Source organism: Cetorhinus maximus, chromosome 28 (assembly GCF_964194155.1).
Source record: "Cetorhinus maximus chromosome 28, sCetMax3.hap1.1, whole genome shotgun sequence".
Taxonomy (NCBI): Eukaryota; Metazoa; Chordata; class Chondrichthyes; order Lamniformes; family Cetorhinidae; genus Cetorhinus; species Cetorhinus maximus.
Genome location: NC_135906.1, coordinates 22707769 through 22728994, shown reverse-complemented (window position 1 = coordinate 22728994; position 21226 = coordinate 22707769). Strand labels below are relative to the sequence as shown.

General features: G+C 42.5%; 2 protein-coding genes across 3 annotated transcripts in view; both read right to left on the bottom strand.

Annotated features, from left to right (window-relative positions):
• LOC144668923 (shiftless antiviral inhibitor of ribosomal frameshifting protein homolog) overlaps positions 1–1063 on the bottom strand; it is a 33590-nt gene extending 32527 nt beyond the window's left edge. For both annotated transcript variants that reach the window (XM_078531401.1, XM_078531402.1), the window contains exon 1: positions 802–1063. In XM_078531401.1, the coding sequence (XP_078387527.1) occupies positions 802–849 (48 nt within the window). In that variant the 5' untranslated portion in view covers positions 850–1063. The remainder of the gene's footprint in view (positions 1–801) is intronic.
• Positions 1064–1877: 814 nt separating this feature from the next.
• Positions 1878–21226, bottom strand: part of notch3 (notch receptor 3) — a 155751-nt gene continuing 136402 nt past the window's right edge. Inside the window, exons 29-34 of the mRNA XM_078531399.1 lie at positions 17380–17482; positions 15404–15572; positions 13415–13719; positions 10655–10802; positions 9809–9906; positions 1878–7830 (exon numbers count right to left, since the gene is read on the bottom strand). Coding sequence (XP_078387525.1) covers positions 6415–7830; positions 9809–9906; positions 10655–10802; positions 13415–13719; positions 15404–15572; positions 17380–17482 — 2239 coding nt within the window. The 3' untranslated portion in view covers positions 1878–6414. The remainder of the gene's footprint in view (positions 7831–9808; positions 9907–10654; positions 10803–13414; positions 13720–15403; positions 15573–17379; positions 17483–21226) is intronic.

The window sequence follows — 21226 nt, the reverse complement described above, 5'->3', positions numbered from 1 at the left end:
CCACCCTCCTTTATCCACTCAAGCAAACTAACTGCATGACCCACCCACTCAAACCTGGGGTCAGCCAACCGAGCACAGAATGGCATTTGGGATCCATCTCATATTTAACCAGTGAGGTGTTCCTGGGAGCTAAATCTGCAATTCTTTAAGCAATCTTTTAATTTGTAACTATGAACAAACAATCACCCAGCTTTAAGACCACACTCACAGGATACGATTTGAGAAATGTTGAAATGTGGCAATTTCCCTTTTTGAACTGGCACACACACTCTTGCTAGTTATGACTATCTCTGCCAACCTCCCCCTCTTTCAACTAGTAATGCTGCTGTACTTCTACAAAGGAGTAAAACTCTATTTAATTGGGGTTGGCCAGCCTTAGGAACATAGGAACAGGAGGAAACCATGCAGTGCCTGGAGATTGTTCCACTATCCAGTTAGATTATGGTTGATCTTCACAACAATTGCATTTACCTACCTGGATGCCATATCCTTTTACATCCGAACAAAAACATTATCAAACTTGGTTTTGTTATTTCAAATTGAACACTCCACCAACAACCCCCGGCTTTTTTTTGGGGGTTGGGGGGCAGGAAAGAGAATTCCAGATTTCCACCAACCTTTGTGTGACGAAGTGCTTCCTGGCCTTACCCTTGAATGACCTCGTCTTAATTTTAAGGTTATGATGCCTTGTTCTGGACTCCCACCACCAGCTCTTGATTCCTTACCTGTTGAAGAGAGCCCTTGTTTGGAACTGACCGAACGCGGATAGAAAGCCATTGCTAGTATTATTAGAAAGGGTACCTCAATTTCATCTTCTCTGATGTCTTGATGCATGACGATACTTTCCATACTACAATAAAAATTATCTGAATAAGTGCGGCAGTTGTTCCTTTGCTCCTCACTGCATCAGTTTTGTATTGGGTCTTCCTTTCACTTTCAATTTCCTCATTAGAGACAGCCCGCACTGCTGATTGGACCACAAAATGGGTTGGAACTCTTTGCTGCATAAATTAAAGGTGGAACGATCTGACTTGTTGCTGCATGACTGAAGTTTTGGTGCTGTCACCGGCTGCAGGACAATCCTGATTAACACCAGTTTTATTGAATTGGGAAACTTTCATCGTCAAGTGGTCCAGTTGTCTCTCCTGAATCCCAGGAAAACAAAGGATGGAATTTGATCCAACCAGTGGTGGTTTGGTGATTTTACAGATGCTAATGCTCCACATCATGCAAAAAAAAAATATTTTCAGGCGGGGTTTCAAGAACCTCTTCCCAAATTAGATTTTTCACCTTTCATTTGATGGTAGTTTCCATTATGTTGTAGTATAATTAATAGCTTTCGATAGTTTATGCAAAAAAGGCTTCATTTAATTAAAATATGCTCCCTAGATAGCACTGTGACAGAATGATGCGATGACACTGACAAGATTACATGGGATATTTTCTCTATATTGACACAGGAACTAACATTTTTAATGTGTTGTATAGACATGAAGTGAATGCATCCTCCTGAACTCACCTCCTTGTTTCTGTTGTCCTATAAAAAAAAAAGTGTGGCAAATGATAAGAAAGCAGGATGATGAATGTATTCTGTTCTCTTTTCAGCTTTGAAGGGATTTTGTACTGTCAGGCTTGGCTTCAGCCAGCTTTCGCAATGAAAAAATGAATAGAAAAAATATCTCAAATATGAGCCCACCTCAAAATGTTCTTCAGAGTTCATATCACTTTGGGACAAAAACTGACATTTGAAGACCCACAATCAATGATATCTGCTTGCATTGAAATAATGTCTCCAGATTCAGTGTATCACTGTAAACACCCACCCTGACCCTCAGTATGTGGTTTCATTATAAATAAAATACTTGAGAGCCACAATATGTAGTTTCCTACAGCTTTATTTTTGAAGTATATTTACCTCACAACCTTTATTTTTTGCATACAAAAGATGTGACTTAAAATACTTTTTTCTGTACAGATTAAAGCTACATTTTTGTAAAAAGAATTGAAATATTATAAAATGTCTAGAAAGAGTCCTAAGAATAAACAACCAAGTATGTTGGCTGTATTTCCATGTGATATACAACTAATAAGAAATGGAACTTTTTGAGTACATGAAACATTTCAAACAACAAGTACTTCTGAAATGAGTAAATGTTTTTTTGTTCTTCAATTTGATTTATTTACAGTTTGTTTTTTTTTTAAAAAAAATCCGTTAATGCTTTAAATGTACATTCTACTGTTTGAGGTGCGCTACTGACCAAGAATGTTGAGAAAAAATATATAAAATATATATATAGGTCCCTCATAAATTCAGTCCCAACTAAGGCAGGAAATAAGCCCAGCTAACGGGGTGCTCTCTCATTTTCTTGAGCAGTGCGGGTATTATCTTTAGTTCTTCCTTGATTTTTTTTTTAAAAATCGGCGCTACCTTGTCCGGTCCACCCTCAGTGGGTGCAGGACTACCTGAACCCTATGTCCCACTGGAAGCTCACACCCTGTACTCCACTTCCCTCCAGGGCTCCCCCCATCTGTATCCCACTTGACCCTGCCTCCACCCAGGCTCATTACTTGTATCCCCACTTTTCCCCCCTCCCCACTCACCCGGCTTACAATCTGATCCACAATTCCAGCTCCCATTTCCCCCCAACTTGCCATCCAAAACTCAATTCCTTCTTCAGGTTTGACACCTGCCTCTCCCCACCCACCCCCGTCACCTCCAACAGCCAACTGTCCAGGCCCTTTGGAGTGGGCTACGAGGCGATTTATGAAATTAAAAAGTGGACATAAAAGATCTGTTTCTTAAAAAATATACAAGGTCCATTTCTACCCTCTCGTTCTTGGTCATGAGGTGCAGTGATTAAGGTTTTTAATTGAATCTTGACAACAGCAGAGCTGACTTCTGACCATAATCCTGTCAACATGCCATATGGGTCCCAGCAAAAGGTGAGTGGCTGCACCCCTTCCCCTCCCACTATTTGTAGATAAACGGGTAATACTATCGCGGTTACTCTCAGGCAGGGATTAGCATTCAGTACCAGATTCGGAGATGGGGAAGTCTGACCTAATGAATCTAAAATGTGAAACATGCCCTGGGCAGGAGAGGGAAAACCTCAACCTACCAACCAGGGGACTGACTGCCTCATGCCCCTGAAACCAAATTATTCCAAAGAGGCAGATTGCAATGCTCGTCCCACCTCTCAGCTACTTAACTTGGGCACTTTGGATTAATTCCTCTCAAAATCAGCTTTCTGACTCCAAACTTGAGCTTCAGACTATTAAAGATTGGCTTTTGAACTCAGTAAGGAGCCTTTTGTTCCCAAACTAGGCACCAAGAACAGGCCACAAATATTCCTCTTCGATCCAGGGAGGGGAATGTGAGGCAGTGGAAGATTTTATCCTTGCTTATTCAACACACATTCAAAGTTAAATTAAAATAGGCCTGGTTTTCACATCAGGAAATTGACTGACGAATGTTGCACTCTCATTATTCTTTTTGTGCCAGTGTAGCATTGGTATTTTGATTACTGGGTTGCCATCAGCAACCATGGCAAGTCCATTAAATTTGTGGGCAGTTTAATTGGACGCCATTGAACCATCAAGCTCATGTTTTCTTCAAGTTTGTTTTTAAATTAATACTGGAAAACAAAATCTAGCTGCACACCTGGAGGTGAAGACTGGCGGTGCAGGGAAATTAATTCAGTAAGGGTATCAAGCTCCTCACAGTCAACCTAATTCAACCCCAATCTTCGCTGCTCCCAAGACTTGAGTTTTTCTAATTTAGGGCTTGATGCTGCTTTGCTGCAGTTCTTGATTTTTTACGTCTTTGTGCACAAGTACAAGGTGTATCAACAGCGCTGAATTTAGGATTGCCAGCCATCCAGGATCATTCCGGAATCGCCAAAAATTAAAGATTAAATTCCAGGATACTCTGGCGAGCAAGAGCCACTGAGAAAACCTCAGGGCCTTAAAAAATAGATTTTTTTCATTTTTTTTTTTCCAACACTTTTGTTTCTACTTATAAATATCTCAGAGATTGGACACTGGCTATTTGAATAACAGTCAAATAATCAGGTAACAAAGAATTTTTGGATTGGTGTCAAATGCAGTTCTCCATGAGGATGGACATGTTGGGCAACCAATAGCAGGAGAGTGGGGGGTGAGGTGGTTGGAGGGCACCTCCTGGAATACACCCATTCAGAATTGAAAATCCTCGGGGAGTGGAGGGGGTAGGGGAAGAAGAGGGGGGGGAAAAAATAACTTAGTCAAAAATTAAAACCTCTTCAGCTATCACACGCACAGTCTGTTAACATCTTGGAATGGCTGCACCACAAGACACTATTCTTGGTCAAACACAGCAAACTCTTTTGACTCAAAAATTCTTATCAACAATCGCAAGACATCTCTACCTTCTTCCTGATGGGTACTTGTCAACAAAGTTGGTGAACTGCAACATCTACTGCCTTGACCAAACGTAGCCACTCCTCTTTACCCAAGGCTACTTGGGGGAGTCCTGTGGTGCCTGATGTTGCTAGAGTGACATTGCCTCTTGATGTGATTGGCATGAGGGAACACTGGTTTTCAATGCTGGGCATCATTAGGCTCAAGGGTGATCCTCCACTTTAAAATAAGATTGAATCTCTGTAACCCTGTTGCTAATTATAGTAGGTTATTAAATATACATTTTTTAAAAAACAGACAGATTCAGGTGTTCACTGTTGCAGTATCTGTCACTGGGCTCATCTGGACTGGCTTAAAAAGACTTCAGAAATCTGAACTGCGCTAGATATGAATGGAACTCAAGCTCCTGCCTGGAAAAGCGGTCCATTTCAAAGCCCCTAGCTGTGGATGTGGTATTCTGGCCCCATTCAAGGCCCCACCTCTGATTAAGTGAATGCCCAGAACAATTCTTTCTGATCAGTGAACTTTAGGCAAATCTTAGACCTTCACAGGCCCGCTAGATTCACTCACACCAATCATGTGCTTCATATTCTAGCTGCATTAATCAGTCAACTTCTCTTACGGAGCAATTATCAACCCCACCTTCTAACAAATTATACCCAATTAAAAAGCATGGAATATTTGACATCTCTCAAAAAAACCTGTTAGAATTAAAATTACACAAAGAGGACCGTGACACAGGAGCTTGCAGAAAGGTAAGCACGAATTTGTAACTCATCTGACATTTTGAGGCATGGTCAGTAAGTGAAGCAACCAGAGGGCTATTCTCATGATTCCCTGGACAATTTTAAACAGCATGCTTGAGTGAGCCGTGCTCTGCCACCAGCTGTTTAGACTGGGTTGGGTTTTGAGGCAGAGCTTTGTTCTACACTCTGGCCTTTCTACAACACTTGGACAATTCTTGGAAGAGTCTCACAGGCTTCCTCCCTACACTGGAAGAACTTGACAATAAAAACAAACAACAGTGTTCCTTTGAAACTTGAAACAGTTAAATAACATACAATGATGTTCTTGGCAGCATCACAATTTCCAATGGCAGTAGGTTTTAGAAAAGCTTATTGAGGATTAAAAAGAAAGTATGAGAGAAAGAAATCATATTAAAAACTCTCATATTAATTACTTTATATATAGTGAAATGATAGGATGTCCCTACATTTGAGGCTTCAATGGTTTGGATAGTTTTTTTTTTAGCGTTTCTGTTGTTTGAAACACAATTTCCTCAGGGGTTTATTTTAGCCAGTTATTCTGGAATGGTTACTTATTGCAGGTGAAAGCCTTCAGGCCATGTTGGAGTCCCAAAGAGAAGGAACTGAACTTACTGTAACAGCTAAATTAATGTAGTGTGGGGTGCACCTTACTCAGGAGAGGCAGTAGCAAATGTAGCATCCGAGTCCTATCGTCCAAATTCTTCTGAGGTGATTTCTCAAGGACCTTCTCGGTAGTAATAGCAATCCCAGACAAAAATCTGGCAAAACTAAAGTAACAAAGGTTGCCCGAGACTCCCAGGCATCAGTCAAACCAGTAATAGGCGAGTGAAGTCCAGTACTTCAAAAGGGGAAAAAAAAATCAAGGCCTTTTAATGCTCAGCGACACATATTTGAAGAGGTGTCACACGTTCAGGAGAACACTTAAAATGTAACAGGCTTCACCGTTTACCAAGTGGCCCCTGCTGATTCATAAACACATTCGGTAAAGGCAGTGACCATAGTGAGACAGGATGAAATTGAAAACCTTCCTTCTCACCATATTTTTGAAAGAAAAAAAAATCTTTTCATTGAAATTCGAAACCAAAAGATGACCTCCATTGCAAATTCAGCTGGTGTTACTACAGAGCCGGCTCCTTCATGACTGTGTCTTTAAGATGACGAAAGGAGGAATAGCAACAAAAATAATAATAGCCCAGGTCCTAGTATCCTATAGAGACTTTTTTTCAATAAAAGGAACGAAAGATGTATTTTATGCAAAAACTTGCATTTTGGTCGCTTGTTCAGTCATATGCTGCATTTGAGCTTGATGTCCAATTATGGCCGGGCTGGGGGTAGAGTCTGACCAATCAGACATGGAATGTGGAGATGGGCTGGACCACTGTTCAGGTGACTCTGGGGATGGGGTCAGGTAGGGGTGCTCATTCTTCAGGTGAAGGTAATGCTTGGGCGTATTGTCATGCCCTGGCGTGTAGCTGTGTTTAGAAGAGGGAGTCAGGTAGTCCTCGGTGGTGGTGCTGCTATGCTGCTTGTAAAATGGTGGCACGTTGGCTTGGGGAGGCTGGGCTTCCTGTGGAGAGATTGATTGGTTGCAGTGATCTGGTATTCGAGCCATCTCATTCCTTAACAGGCTCTGCTGGATGGAATGGCTGGTGGTAGAAGGGGTGCACCTCTGCTGTGCCTGTGGGGCTTGAGAAATTGCCTGCTGCTCGACTGGGTTTTGGGGCTTGACTGGACTCTGCTGGTTGATCATTTGAGGTCCATTTCCCATGGACATGCGGCTTTGCAGCACTAAGCCATGCTGCAAGACTTGACTTGGCTGGTGCATGTTAGCATGCGACCCGGCAGACTGTTGCACGACGTTGATTACCGAGTTGCACTGCGAGCTGGGGATCCTCGTTTGCCATTCAAAGGGTACAGCGGTGATGGGGCTCACCATACCAACATTAAGACCAAGGCCACTGGCATTCAGAAGGCAGTTTGGCTGCCCAGTGACTTGTGACATTGAGAGACGCGGCTGCATGTGGTTCATGGATAAAATGGCAGTGTTCTGAGCAGCATCTCCAAGGTCACCAAGTCCTGCCAAGGAGACAGTGAAGGGACCTTCCAAAATACCATTCACCGGAGGGTTGGCAAGTACAGACAAGGAGCCAGCAGGATGCAAGATTCCAGAGGATGTCATGACCGGGGATGTAGGGTTGGTAACGTAGGCACGCGGCGAATCCAATGAGTCTACCGGAGACAATGTCACTGAGCTTTCCATGAGGGATGCTTGGCAATCTAAACTCAACTTTTTGTTCCTTGCTTTCGGTTCCTTCGAGTCCTTGGTCATGTTGCTGTTATTCCCAGAGCCTGAATTTTTGGAGCTCGGCCTTCTTGCTTTCTTTCCCTGGGGTGTTTGCTTTAAGTTAGTCATGTAACTGTTTGGCGGGCACATGAGGGGTGACATTGAATGGCTGCCCATGTGACCACCTTGCCCCTGAGGGCTCCGTACAGCGTTGTACTCATCCAGCAGCTGCACAATGTCGTGATGCATCCGTTCCTGTGCAATGTCCCGTGGCAATCGATCCATGTGGTCCGTGATGTCTCGGTTGGCAAAGTGATCCAACAGCATCTTGGCAGCTTCAAAGCTTCCTTCCCGGGCAGCCAGAAAGAGTGGTGTCTCCTCCTGAAAAATAAAGGTTTCCTTATTGTAAGAAATATTGCGAAAGGATATAGTTGCTTCAAATCATAGAAATATATAGAATGTATTCTAACATTCGTCAGAATGATACTGGAGCTAAAAGGGTTATAAGAAGTGCACCAGATGCATAGACTAGCTTATATTCTCTTGAGCATAGATTACTAAGCGGTGTTCCAGATGATTAAAGGAGTTGATAGAGGGAAACTATTTGCTCTGGTAGGAAAGTTCAGAACAAGGGCTCATGTCAGGAAGCACTCTTTCACACAAAGGATAGTGGAAATCAGGAAATCTTTCCTCCAAAAAGCTGTTGAGGCTGGAGGTCAATTAAAAATTCCACAACCGAGATTGACAGATTTTTGTTAGGCAAGGGTTTTAAGCAATATGGAACCAAGGTAGATAAATTGAATTCAGATAGATTCAGCATGAGGCTCAAAGGGCTGAATGGCTTCCTCCAGTTCTTGCATTCCTAATTATGCAGCATAATGAGATCCAGTTGTGTAGTGATAATGAGGCTGGACCAGGGACCCACAGGTTGTGAGTTTGTTCATCTAACCATGGAATATGATGAAACTAAATTTGGATAAATCTGATCATTTATTGCCCTACACCAGAATGAAAATTGACCAATAGTTATAAAATAAAAGGACCTGACCGAAAATGTGAAGTGATTCATTTTGGTAGGAAGAACATGGAATGACAATATAAAGTAAGGGGTACAATTTTAAATGGGGTGCAGGCGCAGATGGGCCTAGGATTATATGTTATATGTGCAAAAGCCATTGAAGGTGGCAGGGCAAGTTGAGAGTGCAGTTAATAAAGCATACAGTATCATAGACTTTATTAATAGAAGGATAGAGTACAGGAGGTTATGTTGAACTTGTATAAAACATTTGCTCAGCCTCAACTGGAATACTGCTTCCAGTTCTGGGCACCACACTTTAGGAAAGATGTGACGGCATTACAGAGAGTGCAGAAAAGATTCACAAGAATGGTTTGAGGAATGAGAAACTTCAGTTACTTAGAAAGATTGGAGAAGTCAAGGTTGAGACGAGATTTGATAGAGTCATTCAAAATCATAAGGAGTCTGGACAGAATAGATAGGGAAAAATTGTCCCCACTGGTGGAAGGATCAAGAATGAGAGGGGCACAAATTTAACGTTCTTGGCAAAAGAAACAATGGAGACATGAAGAGAAACTTTTTCACACAATGAGTGGTTAGGATCTAGAATGCACTGCCTAAGAGTGCGGTGGAGGCAGTTTCAATTGAGGCATTCAAGAAGGGGTTGGATCATTATCTGAAAAGAAAATGTCTTGGATTGCTAGAAGGCAGGGAAATGGCACTAGGTGAACTATTCATTTGGAGGGCAGACACAGACATGACAGACTGAAAGGCCTCCTTCTGTGCTGTAATAATTCTGTGATTCTGTGGTTTACTAATGGTGCTGAGGGAAGTGAAGTGACTCTGCCATTCCTACTCCTCTTGGGGTTGTCAAGTAATGCTCTGCAAATGAGTTAGCAGCCCACTCAAGGAGATCCAACGTATTCTGAAGGAAACTAGAAATGAGCAATAAATAAGACTCAGCTAATGCCACCGTCATCTCATGGACAAACTTAAAAAAAAAGCCTAGCTGATTTAAGTGCCCACAATTTCCAAATGAGCTCCTGATAATCAAGAGGAAGAACCAAAGATTGGGCACTAAATAGAAAAGAAAGGAATTAAATATATAGGAGTCACCACTGGGCCATTCTCATTTTCACTTGGGCAGCTGGTTAGACAGTTGCACTGGCAGAGGCTGGCTGCAGGTCACCTGCCCTTCCTGTCTGGCAGGAAATGCAAATGTTGAAATTGGATTTTGGTTTGTTATTGGGTTTGGATAGCTCAATTTCAAATTGTTTGTTCATGGAGCCGGGATTGAAAAACTGTCTCTGATACACAAGAGAAGTGATATACCCTTTTCCTTACCTTACTGTCCTGCATATCCTTGTTGGCTCCATTCTTCAGCAAGACCAGAGTGGCATCAACATTGTTCACTGCTGCAGCCCAGTGCAAGGCTGATTTACCTAAACATCCAGATTAAATAGTAGAGTCACTTCAATGGTCCTGCTTATTGCAGCGAGCAAGAATATCAGCAAAGGTCAGACCTTTTGCCTCGTAGAAAGAACCAGCTTTGTGAGAAGGCATGTGTCCACACCAGAAACAGCAAGAGTGGGATACTCTCCTGACCAGTCTTCCACCTATCAACCTCCCCATAAACCTGAGCTCATTCAAACCTCTACTGATCACATGCTAACTCACACCAAGCACCACTTACCCAGCTCCCTGAGCTTGCTGACCTATTTTGGCTGTTGGTCCATCAACATCACAATTTTAAAATCCTCATACTTGCATTCAAATCCTTCCATGGTTTCACCCTTCCCTACTACTATAACTTCCTCCAGCTCTACAACCCTTGAAATTTCTGCGTTCCTCCAATTCCAGCCTTTTGTGCACCCTAGATTTCTTTGTCCTGGTGGCCATGCCTTCAGCTGTCTAGGTCCTAAGCCCCAGAATACCCTCACTAAACCTCTCTGCCTCTGCTTATTTAAATGGCTTCATCAAACCCACCACTTTAACCAAGCTTTGGGTCATTGGTTCTAAAATCTCTTTATGTAGCTCAGTGTCAAATTCTGTCTGATAATCACTCCTGTAAAACAGCTCAAGACATTTCTATCCAGTTGCTATTGACATTGATAGACATTTGACCTAAACACCCTGGATTATAGTTTGAGTAGATATCTCTGCGTACAATCCCAACAGTCTCAGACATACCAATCTCATCCACTGCGTTGACATCAGCATGACAGGCTATTAGTTCTTCGACCATTCCCTCGACAGCGAGGCGGGCAGCAAGAATCAGGGCAGTGGAGCCATCAACCATTCGGGCATCGAGGTCTGTGGCTCTATTCCTTATGAGTATCTGGCGGTGGGGGGAACAGTGCAGAGTTTACGACTGCTAAAACCAAACTTTCTAATTATAAGCTCAGCAACAACCTTTTACAAAAACTACCTCTGATTTTAGTGATATAATTACAAACTTTTCAGAAACTGGTTTCATCACATCACCATGATAAGGGATGCTTTTCAGTCTGCAATTTAATCACAATTCTGCAATGTTTTCGGAATTGCAGACCAAAAATACAGTTGCTCTGTGTATAGAATCAAACCAGAAGAAGGAGCTACAGGCTGGAACCCAATCGAAAGTTCAGGTGATTACTCAGTAATCTCTCCAGTCCAGAAATCTATGTTCAGAATCACCAGTTATCCAGAAATCTTTTGAGCAGACTCGAGAAACTCAACATCCTTTTAGCACAATATTTTGGAAGCAGAAACGTGGAAGTTACAGTATTTGGGTAAGTAAAACAATTTTTGTCACTGTTTTATGCTTCAGGTAGATGTTTTAGTGTTTTCTGGTTCACACACTTGTGGTCAGGCATTCTAACATCATTCAATAATCCTGAAAATTCCAAAATCCAGAAATGACTTGGTCTAAGCATTCTGGATTGGAGAGGGTACAGTGTAATATATAGAATAATTAATTTCAGGGAACAAATTACAGATGGGGGTATAATTCAAGTTTAGATTAATCTGCTGATTATGAGTCTGCAGAACAGGCTTGAGTGGCAGAGTGGCCTGTTCCATTTCCCATGATTAATATACAGAATAATATGTGGCAGTGTGTTGCGGGGAACTCTAATCAGGGGTTTTTGTAGATTCAAGCACAGCTTGAGAGATTTTTTTGCTGCCTACCCATTATTCATTGGCCAACCTGTTTATGTTGCGCTGTCTGCAAGTGACTAGTACAAACAATGGCTGCCAGCATGCCGTACATAATCATTGGCACTGAGAGGAGTGATTACTAACAATGTACTGGAAAATGTGTGAATCAGTGACATAGATTGGAGCCAAAGGCTAGTAATAATCACCTAGTGTTTGGTGAGGTACTATCAGATGCATGAGTCAATGAAAAAATTGTTGACATTAGCAGGAACAGTGTTCTAGATCAGAGTGACAAATCCACCACCTTTAACATTCACTCTTTCCACCACCGATGCACAGCGGCGGCAGTGTGTACCATCCACAAGATGCACTGCAGCAATTCATCAAGGCTTCTTCAACAGCACCTTCCAAATCAGTGACCTCTACCACCTAGAAGGACCAGGACAGCAGAAGTAGAGGAAACACCACCACCTGCAAATTTCCCTCCAATCCACGCACCATCCTGGCTTGGAAATATATCACCGTTCCCCCGTCACTGTGTCAAAGTCCTGGAACTCCCTCCCTAGCAGCATTGTGGGTGTACCTACACCACATGGACTCTAGTGGTTCAAGAAGGCAGCTCACCACCACCTTGTCAAGGGCAACTAGGGATGAGCAACAAATGCTGGCCTAGCCAGCTAGCCTAGCCACATCCCATGAAAGAACATTTTAAAAAAACCCTCCCACCATCCTAATCTTAACCAGGAGACACGAGGCAAAATTAATAATTCATTAGGCTTAATAATTCATTAGGGATGGGCAACAAATGCTGGCCTAGATACCGACACATCCTGTGAAAGAATAAAAATAAAAAACCCCTTCAAAGCATTTCATCAGGAAGATAAAAAGGTTCATATGGTTGCTGGGCATGGATTTAGAATCTTACAGCACAGAAGGAAGTCATTCAATCTATCTTCCCTGTGCCAGCTCTATCAAAAAGCTATCCAGTTAATTCCACATCCCACGCTTTCCTTACAGTTCTGTAATTTTCTCACCTTATCCAGGTCAATCACAATTTTGAGACTCTTGTCAATTTGTCTATTTTAAATTACAGCATGTAGGTTAGCAGATGGGCACTGAAATGCTCACAAAATTTCAGTCAGGGTCCAACCTATCGAATGATATTAAAAACCGGATTCCGCTAGAGCACTAGCCTTTTACTGAGCAAAGCAAAGGCACAATGGGCTGAATGGCCTCTTTTTGTGCTGTGTCATTTTATGATATTGAATCAGTACCAATTGAATTTATTTCTGAAACATCACCTCCAAAGCATTTGTGAATCCGATGGAAACCCTTAATCCCTTCTCCTCCCCCACCACCACTGATGCTCCAGTGCAGTAATGTACTGAGGGAGAGCTGAACTGTTGGAGGTGCCATCTTTTAAACCCTGCTGCTGTCTGGCCTATCAGTTGGATGTAAAAGATCCCAGGACCTTATTTTGAAGAACAGCAGGTGAGTTCTCCTTAGTATCCTGGACAATGTTTATCCCTCAACCAACATCAAAAAAGCAGATTAATCTGGTGATTATCGCATTGCAGTTAGTGAAAGTTTCCTGTGTGCAAACCGGTTGCCGTGTTTCTTATATTACGCAGATTACCCTTCACAACATATTTCATTGGCTGTAAATCGTTTTGGGATGTCCAGTGGATGTGAAACGCACTATAAAAATTCAACATTTTCTTTCCTTCCAACACTAGGCAGACCATGGCTACCACATAAACACCAACCATTGCCAACACCATCGAGCTGCTAAGTATCATTCCATAACTTTACCTGGAAGACTCCTTGGGCATCAGCAGCAACTGCAGCATGGAGAGGAGTGCGCCCAGTATTGTCCTGAGCATTGGCATCAGCACCTGCGTCGAGGAGTCGCTTGGCAGCATCTGCCCGCGCGTAACGGGCAGCCAGGTGGAGGGCAGTCTCTCCGGTTCGGTCTGTTTGCGCACAGAGGTTGGCCCCTTGGTAGATGAGGTCTGAGATGATATTGGCAGACGAGTCCTCCTGCTCCTCTTCCTCAGTCAAGCCTGTGTCCAGTCCTCCGCCACAGTAAGAGGCCAGCATCAGTGGGGTGAAACCATCTAAACAAACACAAGGATTAATTATTCCCTTGAACAGCTTCCCCAGTTTAGCGCTTTATTCTCGAAGGGATTTGCAATTTAATATAAAGTGGCACTTCTGTGTTGTTCACACAGAAAACTCCAGGTTCCACTGCATTTCACAGCACAGAAACAGGCCATTTGGCCCAACTGCTCTATGCTGGTGTTTATGCTCCACACCAGCCTCCTCCAACCTTATATCTAAGCGCATTACATATCCTTATATTCCTTTCTCCTTCACAAATATAACTAGCAGCCCTTAAAGGTATCTATGCTGCTTGCCTCAACTACTCCATGCAAGTCCCATATTCTAATCACTCTTTAAGTAAACAAGTTCCTTGGTGATATTGAACCATACAGACCAGAATGTCGAGGGTTCAATCCTGGTCTATACAGAGCTAATTGATCTCATCCTGCCAAGTGGTGTCACAATTAGCCTCAGTATCCTGGGCATAGAGAATAGGAAAAATAGTCACATTCATTACTCTTAATCGCCACTCAATGACCCGTAGGCCCTCTGATTCTCCTGCTCTCAATGTTGTGCAGCTCACTGACCCCAATCGGAGTATGCCAAACATGCAACCATTGTGAGGTGCACATCGGTCCCTCTGTATCACATTTCTAGCCAAACAGACATGCAGAAAGCCAAGGTGCTGGCCAATGCTGCCATGTAACCAGCACGTGGCAAGTGACCTGGGAATGTAAATTAGAAACTTTGGATCTGTATAGATTACTGCTACCACATACAAAGAATTTCACCAGTGAGAAAGAAAATATTTCAGGATAGGAAATAGAGAGGTAAGGGGAAGTAAGCTAAGAAAATAGCCAGTTGTCCTGTTGCCTACCAAAACCCCCAACAGACACAAAGGAGGAAGTCATGAAATGTTCCGACTATGTTTAACTCGTACCTTATGTGCGTGCAGATAAATGTTAAAATGAAATTGTAAGCTTTGTGGGAAAACCAGGAAAGTATTCTTAGAGCATAGCCAGAATAAGATGAACTTTGTGCACGATTAATTACATAAGTATGGTGGCCAGCTTGTTTTTTTATCTTCCCTGATCTTTGTATTCTATGTCTCGTAGGCTGTTGATTGTGTTCTATGCAACATGTCTTGTAAACTGTCTATCTTTGTAAAACTGTCTGTCTTGCATCTGATGTAATTACTTCGTTAACTTACCGATTACCTGACCTATTGTGAGATATAACTGCATGCACTGATAACGGTTGATGATTGTTACATGATTATGACTCAGATAAAAAGGATCAGATGTTGTCTCATGGAATTAATAGTACATTGTTAGAAGAGATAAGGGACAATCAAGAAACTGTATGGGTAAACAAAATCAATTAGCTAACATAGATATAATTATAAGAAAATAAAGAAGGGCAAGTTAAAAGATCACTCAAGTTAATAGGATCACTGTGTGTATATGCTAGAGCCACTGTATAAATACTGCTTGTTGAACACTGTAACTTCAAGCAGATCCGTTGTGATCTGTTCCCAATGGCCATTGTACTGTTCAGCGCTAAATAAATTGTACTTTTTCCTGAAGTAACCTGCAGCTGTTGATTTATTCTTTGACACCAGCACAATACTGAGAATGTCCTCTCTGATGGAAAGAAAACTTTTTTTTGGCTATCTGTCATTACTGACAGGACAAGTACCTGGACCTCGCACGTTCACATCCATGCAATCAGAATCAAACTCTCCCTGAGGCGGGGTCAGGGCCATGGAGGGTGGCATCCGAATATCTGCTGCAGCGAGGTGGTGTTGAGTCCATTGACGACAATCGACTGCATCTTCATTATCCGACAGAATGGTTGGCTCCTCCACCTGAGGAATATGTCAGACAGAGTTCAGAGTGCAGGTTAAAGAAGGTGTAGGGCAGGTCCATTTTTGGACTCAAGCTAAAAGTAGTACTGACGACCATCTTCAACCCACTGAGGAATACCATACCGCTGTTAGCACAGAACAGATCCCTCAGAAGACTGAGAAGACTTCCCATGTCTAGAGATGCAGGAAGCAAAACACATGTTTACATCTGTTTTCTGTAGCTTGTTTTTCCTGAAGCCAGAGGCTATAGCTTGAGGGGTGCCACTCCACATCAAGCATGGCTGATCAGGAGATTCTCCTGCTTTTACTGCCTGCCCTTGATATTTACAGGTTAATATTCAACCTGTTTGACCATGTTATGAATGTATCTTCTTTGGCTATCAAGTCCTGGAGGAGGACTCGAACTGAGAGCTTCTGGCTCAGAGGCAGGGATGCTACCCATTGCTACACAAGATCTCCCATCACCCTCAGAAACTCCCAAACCATTGAGGCTAAGTGATTCAACATATTGATAAATGAATGGATGGACACAAGCAGGCAGAATATATATTTATGCCTTATACCTCATTCCTATGGCAATATAGGACCAGAGGAAAGGACTAGGCCATTCAGCCCCTTGAGTTTGACTTGTCATTCATTCAGATCATGGCTGATTTGTACTTTACTTCCATTCACTCACCTTTGATCATACCCTTCAATTAATCCTACCCTACGAATATCTACCAATCTGAGTCTTGAATATGTTGATTGTCTCAGCATTCCCAGCCTTTTTGGGGAAAGAGCTCAAGATATCATTTGTTTGAAAAAGTGCTCCCTGATTTCACTCATGAAAGGCCTAGCTCTCAGTTTAAGATTGGGGCCAACCTCCCACCATGACCGACACTGTGACATCCTGATCTTGGCTCTGTTGCTAGATAAGAAGCTCTAAGTATAGATAGGGGCCTTCTCTCCCTCAGGGAGACACAGAAAACCAGAGGCAAAGTCAGTCCTTTCTCTAATGTCTCCCAACAACATTGCCATTGGCCTATGAGAGAGCATAGGCAATGGAACCCCAGAGCTGAGAGAAGAGGGGAAAATTATTAAAGAAAAATGGGTTAAGAGATGAATAATGCACCAGGGTTCAAATGACACATGTGGATGTAGCAATCCTGGAAAACAGGCACACACAGAAATATTTTGCAGATTAGATCAAAGAAAAGGAGAGTGGGTGAGAGATTTCCAAACTATATCCAGTTAAAGTACCAGTCACTCCTAGGCCAGGTAAAGAAGATCCCCTCTTACAATGTACCTTCTCCAGTGCCACCAGTATGTTTTGGGTATGACCAATAGCTGGAAATTGAACTGATGATTACAAAGTAGAGAGGTCTAGAGGTACAGCAGATGTAGGACCCTGAACAAAGTTCCCTCTACTTTGGCCAACACAGTAGCTCAACACGAGCCTTAAAAGAGTGGTACTGACTACACCATTGAGACATTTTCCATTGCATCATCCAGATGTCCTTTATGAGCAAGACTCCCAAATTCACTGTGTTGCATTGAACTGGATCACATTTCAAGTAGGATTATGATCCACAAAGACAGAGACAGAGAGCAACAGCAGAGCAAAAGAAAGTTGGTCCCACCAATATAAGCTGGAAAGGAACCTAGGTCCTAGAGCTGAAAAGAGCATGTTCAAATTCAGCGAACAGGTCATGACACTCACTATCCTACTGATAACACCTGTATAAACTGTGGAGTCCAGCAGGACAGGAGAAAGTTGCTGTGATTTTCAATTTGCAAAGCGTAAGGAAATGGAGACGCCCCTCACCTTAAGTCGTTTTGCCTCGGGGCACTCAGTGTCCAACCACTGTTCAGTCTGGAGGTCCCGCTCACTGATCAGGCCCTCCTCCACCATGGATTTGGAGATGTGCCTAGGGAGAAAGATTAGGACGTCAACTGTGAAACTACCCGAGGAAAGCAGGCCCTCTGCCCTCAAGTCCCGTTCGACAGAAAATGACTCTTAGAATCCTCATAGCAACAGTGCTACCGAGACCACCCTGTGTGCTGTGTGGTTGGGTCCTCAGTGGAAGCCATTGCCCAATACCAAATACCCAAACCCACGCACTTTCTAGCAGGGTACAGTGGTTAATAGCCAGGAAAAGGAACCCTGGCTGATTTTTCTCCTCTTCAGCCCAGCGGCACTGAGACATATTGCAATGCTCCAATGGAGAACTCAAAACATGTTTTTGCAAATCAGAGATGGGTCCCCTCCAAATTTTACATATAGCAAATCAACTTACGAACTAGGAGCAGGAGTAGGCCACTTGACCCCTCGAGCCTGCTCCACCATTCAATAAGATCATGGCTGATCTGATTTTAACCTTAACTCCACATTTCCGCCTACCCCCAATAACCTTTCACCCCCTTGCTTATTAAGAATATGTCTACCTCTTTCTTAAAAATATTCAAAGACACTGCTTCCACTGCCTTTTAAGAGAGTTCCAAAGATTCATGACCCTCAGAGAAAAGATTTCTCCTCACCTGTCTTAAATGGGCGACCCCTTATTTTTAAATAGTTACCCCAGTTTTAGATTCTCCCACAAGGGGAAACATCCTTTCCACATCCACCCTGTCAAGGCCCTTCAGGATCTTATATGATTCAATCAAGTCACTTCTTACTCTTCTAAATTCCAATGAATACAAGCCTAGCCTGTCCAATCTCTCCTCACAAGACAACCCCGCCATTTCTGGTAGTCGTCTAGCAAACCTTCTCTGAACTGCGTCCAACGCATTTACATCTTTCCTTAAATAAGGAGTCCAATACTGTACATAATATTCCAGATGTGGTCTCACCAGTGCCCTGTATAACTGAAGTATAACCTCTCTATTTTTGTACTCAATTCCCCTCACAATAACTGATAACATTCTATTAGCTTTCCTAATTCCTAATTCCCTGCTGCACCTCTGGTGATTCATGCACTAGGATACCCAAATCACTCTGCATCTCAGAGCTTTGCAATCTCTCACCATTTAGATAATATGCTTCTTTCTTTTTTATTCTTCCTGCCTAAATGGACAATTTCACATTTTCCCACATTATACTCCATTTGCTAGATCTTTGCTCAATTACTTAACCTATCTATATTCCTTTGTTGCTTCCTTATGTCCTCTTCACAACTTACTTTCCGACCTATCTTTGTGTCATCAGCAAATTTAACACCGTACCTTCGCTCCCTTCATCCAAGTCATTTATATAAATTGTAAAAAATTGAGGCCCCAGCACTGTTGCACACTACTCGTCACATCTTGTCAACCAGAAAATGACCTATTTATGCCTACTCTGTTTCCTGTTCGCTGACCAATCGTCTATCCATGCCAAAATGTTACCCACTACACCACGAGATTTCATTTTCTGCAATAACCCTTAATGTGGCACCTGGAAATTTAAGTACAGTACATCCACTGATCCCACTGGACTCCAACAAATTGGTTAAACATGATTTCCCTTTCGCAAAACTATCCTGCCTAAATATCTTGAATTTTTCCAGGTGTCCTGCTATAACATCTTTAATAATAGCTAACATTTTTCCTATGACAGGTATTAAGCTAACTGGCCTGTAGTTTCCTGCTTTCTGTCTCCCTCCTTTTTTTGAATAAAGGAGTGACATTTGCTATTTTCCAATCTAATGGAACCTTCCCTGAATCTAGGGAATTTTGGAAAATTAAAACTGATGCATCAACTATCTCACTAGCCACTTCTTTTAAGATCCTAGGATGAAGTACATCAGCTTGCAGCTCCAGCAATTTGCTCAGTACCACTTCCCTGGTGATTGTAACTTTGAGTTCCTCCCTCTCTTCCATTTCCTGATTTACAACTCTTTCTGGGATGTTACTTGTATCCTCTATAGTGAAGACCGATGCAAAATACCTGTTCAATTCATCTGCCATCTCCTTATTTTCCATTATTAATTCCCAGACTCACTTTCTATAGGACCACGCTCACTTTGTTAATTCTTTTCTTTTTAAAATATCTGTAAAAACTCTATCTGTTTTTATATTTCTAGCTAAATTTCTCTCTCAATCGATCAGATTTTTCCCCCCATATCAATCTTTTAGTAATTCTTTGCTATTTTTTATATTCTGTCCAATCTTCTGACCTGCCAGATCTTTGCAAAATTACATGCTTTTTCTTTAAATTTGATCTATCCAACATTTTTAGTTAACCACAGATGGTGGATCCTCCCCTTGGAATTTTTCTTTCTTGTTGGAATGTATCCTTGTATTCTGAAATATCCTCTTAAATATCTGCCACTACATCTCCATTGACCTATTCCTTAACCCAATTTGCCAGTTCACTTTAGGTAGCTCTGCTTCCATACCCTCACAATTGCCCTTATTTAAGTTTAAATCACTAGTCTTGGACACACTTTTCTCTCCCTCAGACTGAATGTGAAATTTAATCATATTATGATCGCTGTTACCTAGGGGCACCTTCACGATGAGGTCATCAATCAATCCCATCTCGTTGCACAATACCAGGTCTCGGATATTCTGTTCTCTGGTTGGCTCCAGAATGTCTATTCTAAGAAACTATCCCAAGCACATTCTATGGACTCCTAATCTAGGCTACCTTTGCCCATCTGATTTGCCAATCTATATGTAGATTAAAATCCCCCATGATTACCGAAGTACCTTTCTGACAAACTCCCATTATCTCTTCCTTTTATTTGCACTATCAGTTCATCTGCTTTGTTTCAAATGCTACGTGCATTCAGATACAGAGCCTTTAGTTTTGTCCTTTTATTCTTTTCGTAAGCTCTAGCCTTATCTGCTGATTTAGTCTTAGCTTTGTACACTCTATCCCTTCCTGTCAAAGTCTGTTTATCATTTCCCATATTAATACCTTTCTCTCTTGCCTTGTCTACTCTTTGGTTTACCACATCTTCCCAAATTTGATCCCTTGCCCCCACTGCTTCCCTAGTTATGCGGCTCACTAGAACATCAGTCCCAGCACAGTTCAGGTGTAGACCGTCCCAATGGTACAGCCCCCACTTTCCCCAGTACTGGTGCCAGTGCCCCACAAACCGGAACCCACTTCTCCCACACCAGTCTTTGAGCCACTCATTCATTTCTTCAATCTTATTTGCCCTATGCCAATTTACATGTGGCTCAGGTGATAATCCAGAGATTATTACCTTTGAGGTTCTGTTTTTTAATTTGGTGCCTAGCTCCTCATACTGACTATGCAGAACCTCTTTCCACGTCCTGCCTATGTCATTGGTACCTATATGGACTATGACATCTGGATCCTCCCTCTCCAACTGTAAGTTCCTCTCCAGTCCTGAGCAAATGTCCTGAACACTGTCACCGGGCAGGCAACATAGCCTTCTGGACTCTCGCTATTTGCCGCAGAGAACAGTGTCAATCCTTCTCACTATACTTTCCCTTACTACCACTACATTCCTTTTTGTTTCCCCCACTTGAATGGCTTCCTGTACCACGATGCCACGGCCAGTTATCTCATTCACCCTGCAGTCCCCAATCTCATCCAAACAAGCTAAAGGAACCTCAGACCTGTTGGGCAATTGCAGAGGTTGAGGCGCCTGCCCTCTGGGTCCCCTTACCTGCATCAGCTGTAGTCACACCTTCCTGTTCCTGACCACCTTCTAAACCAG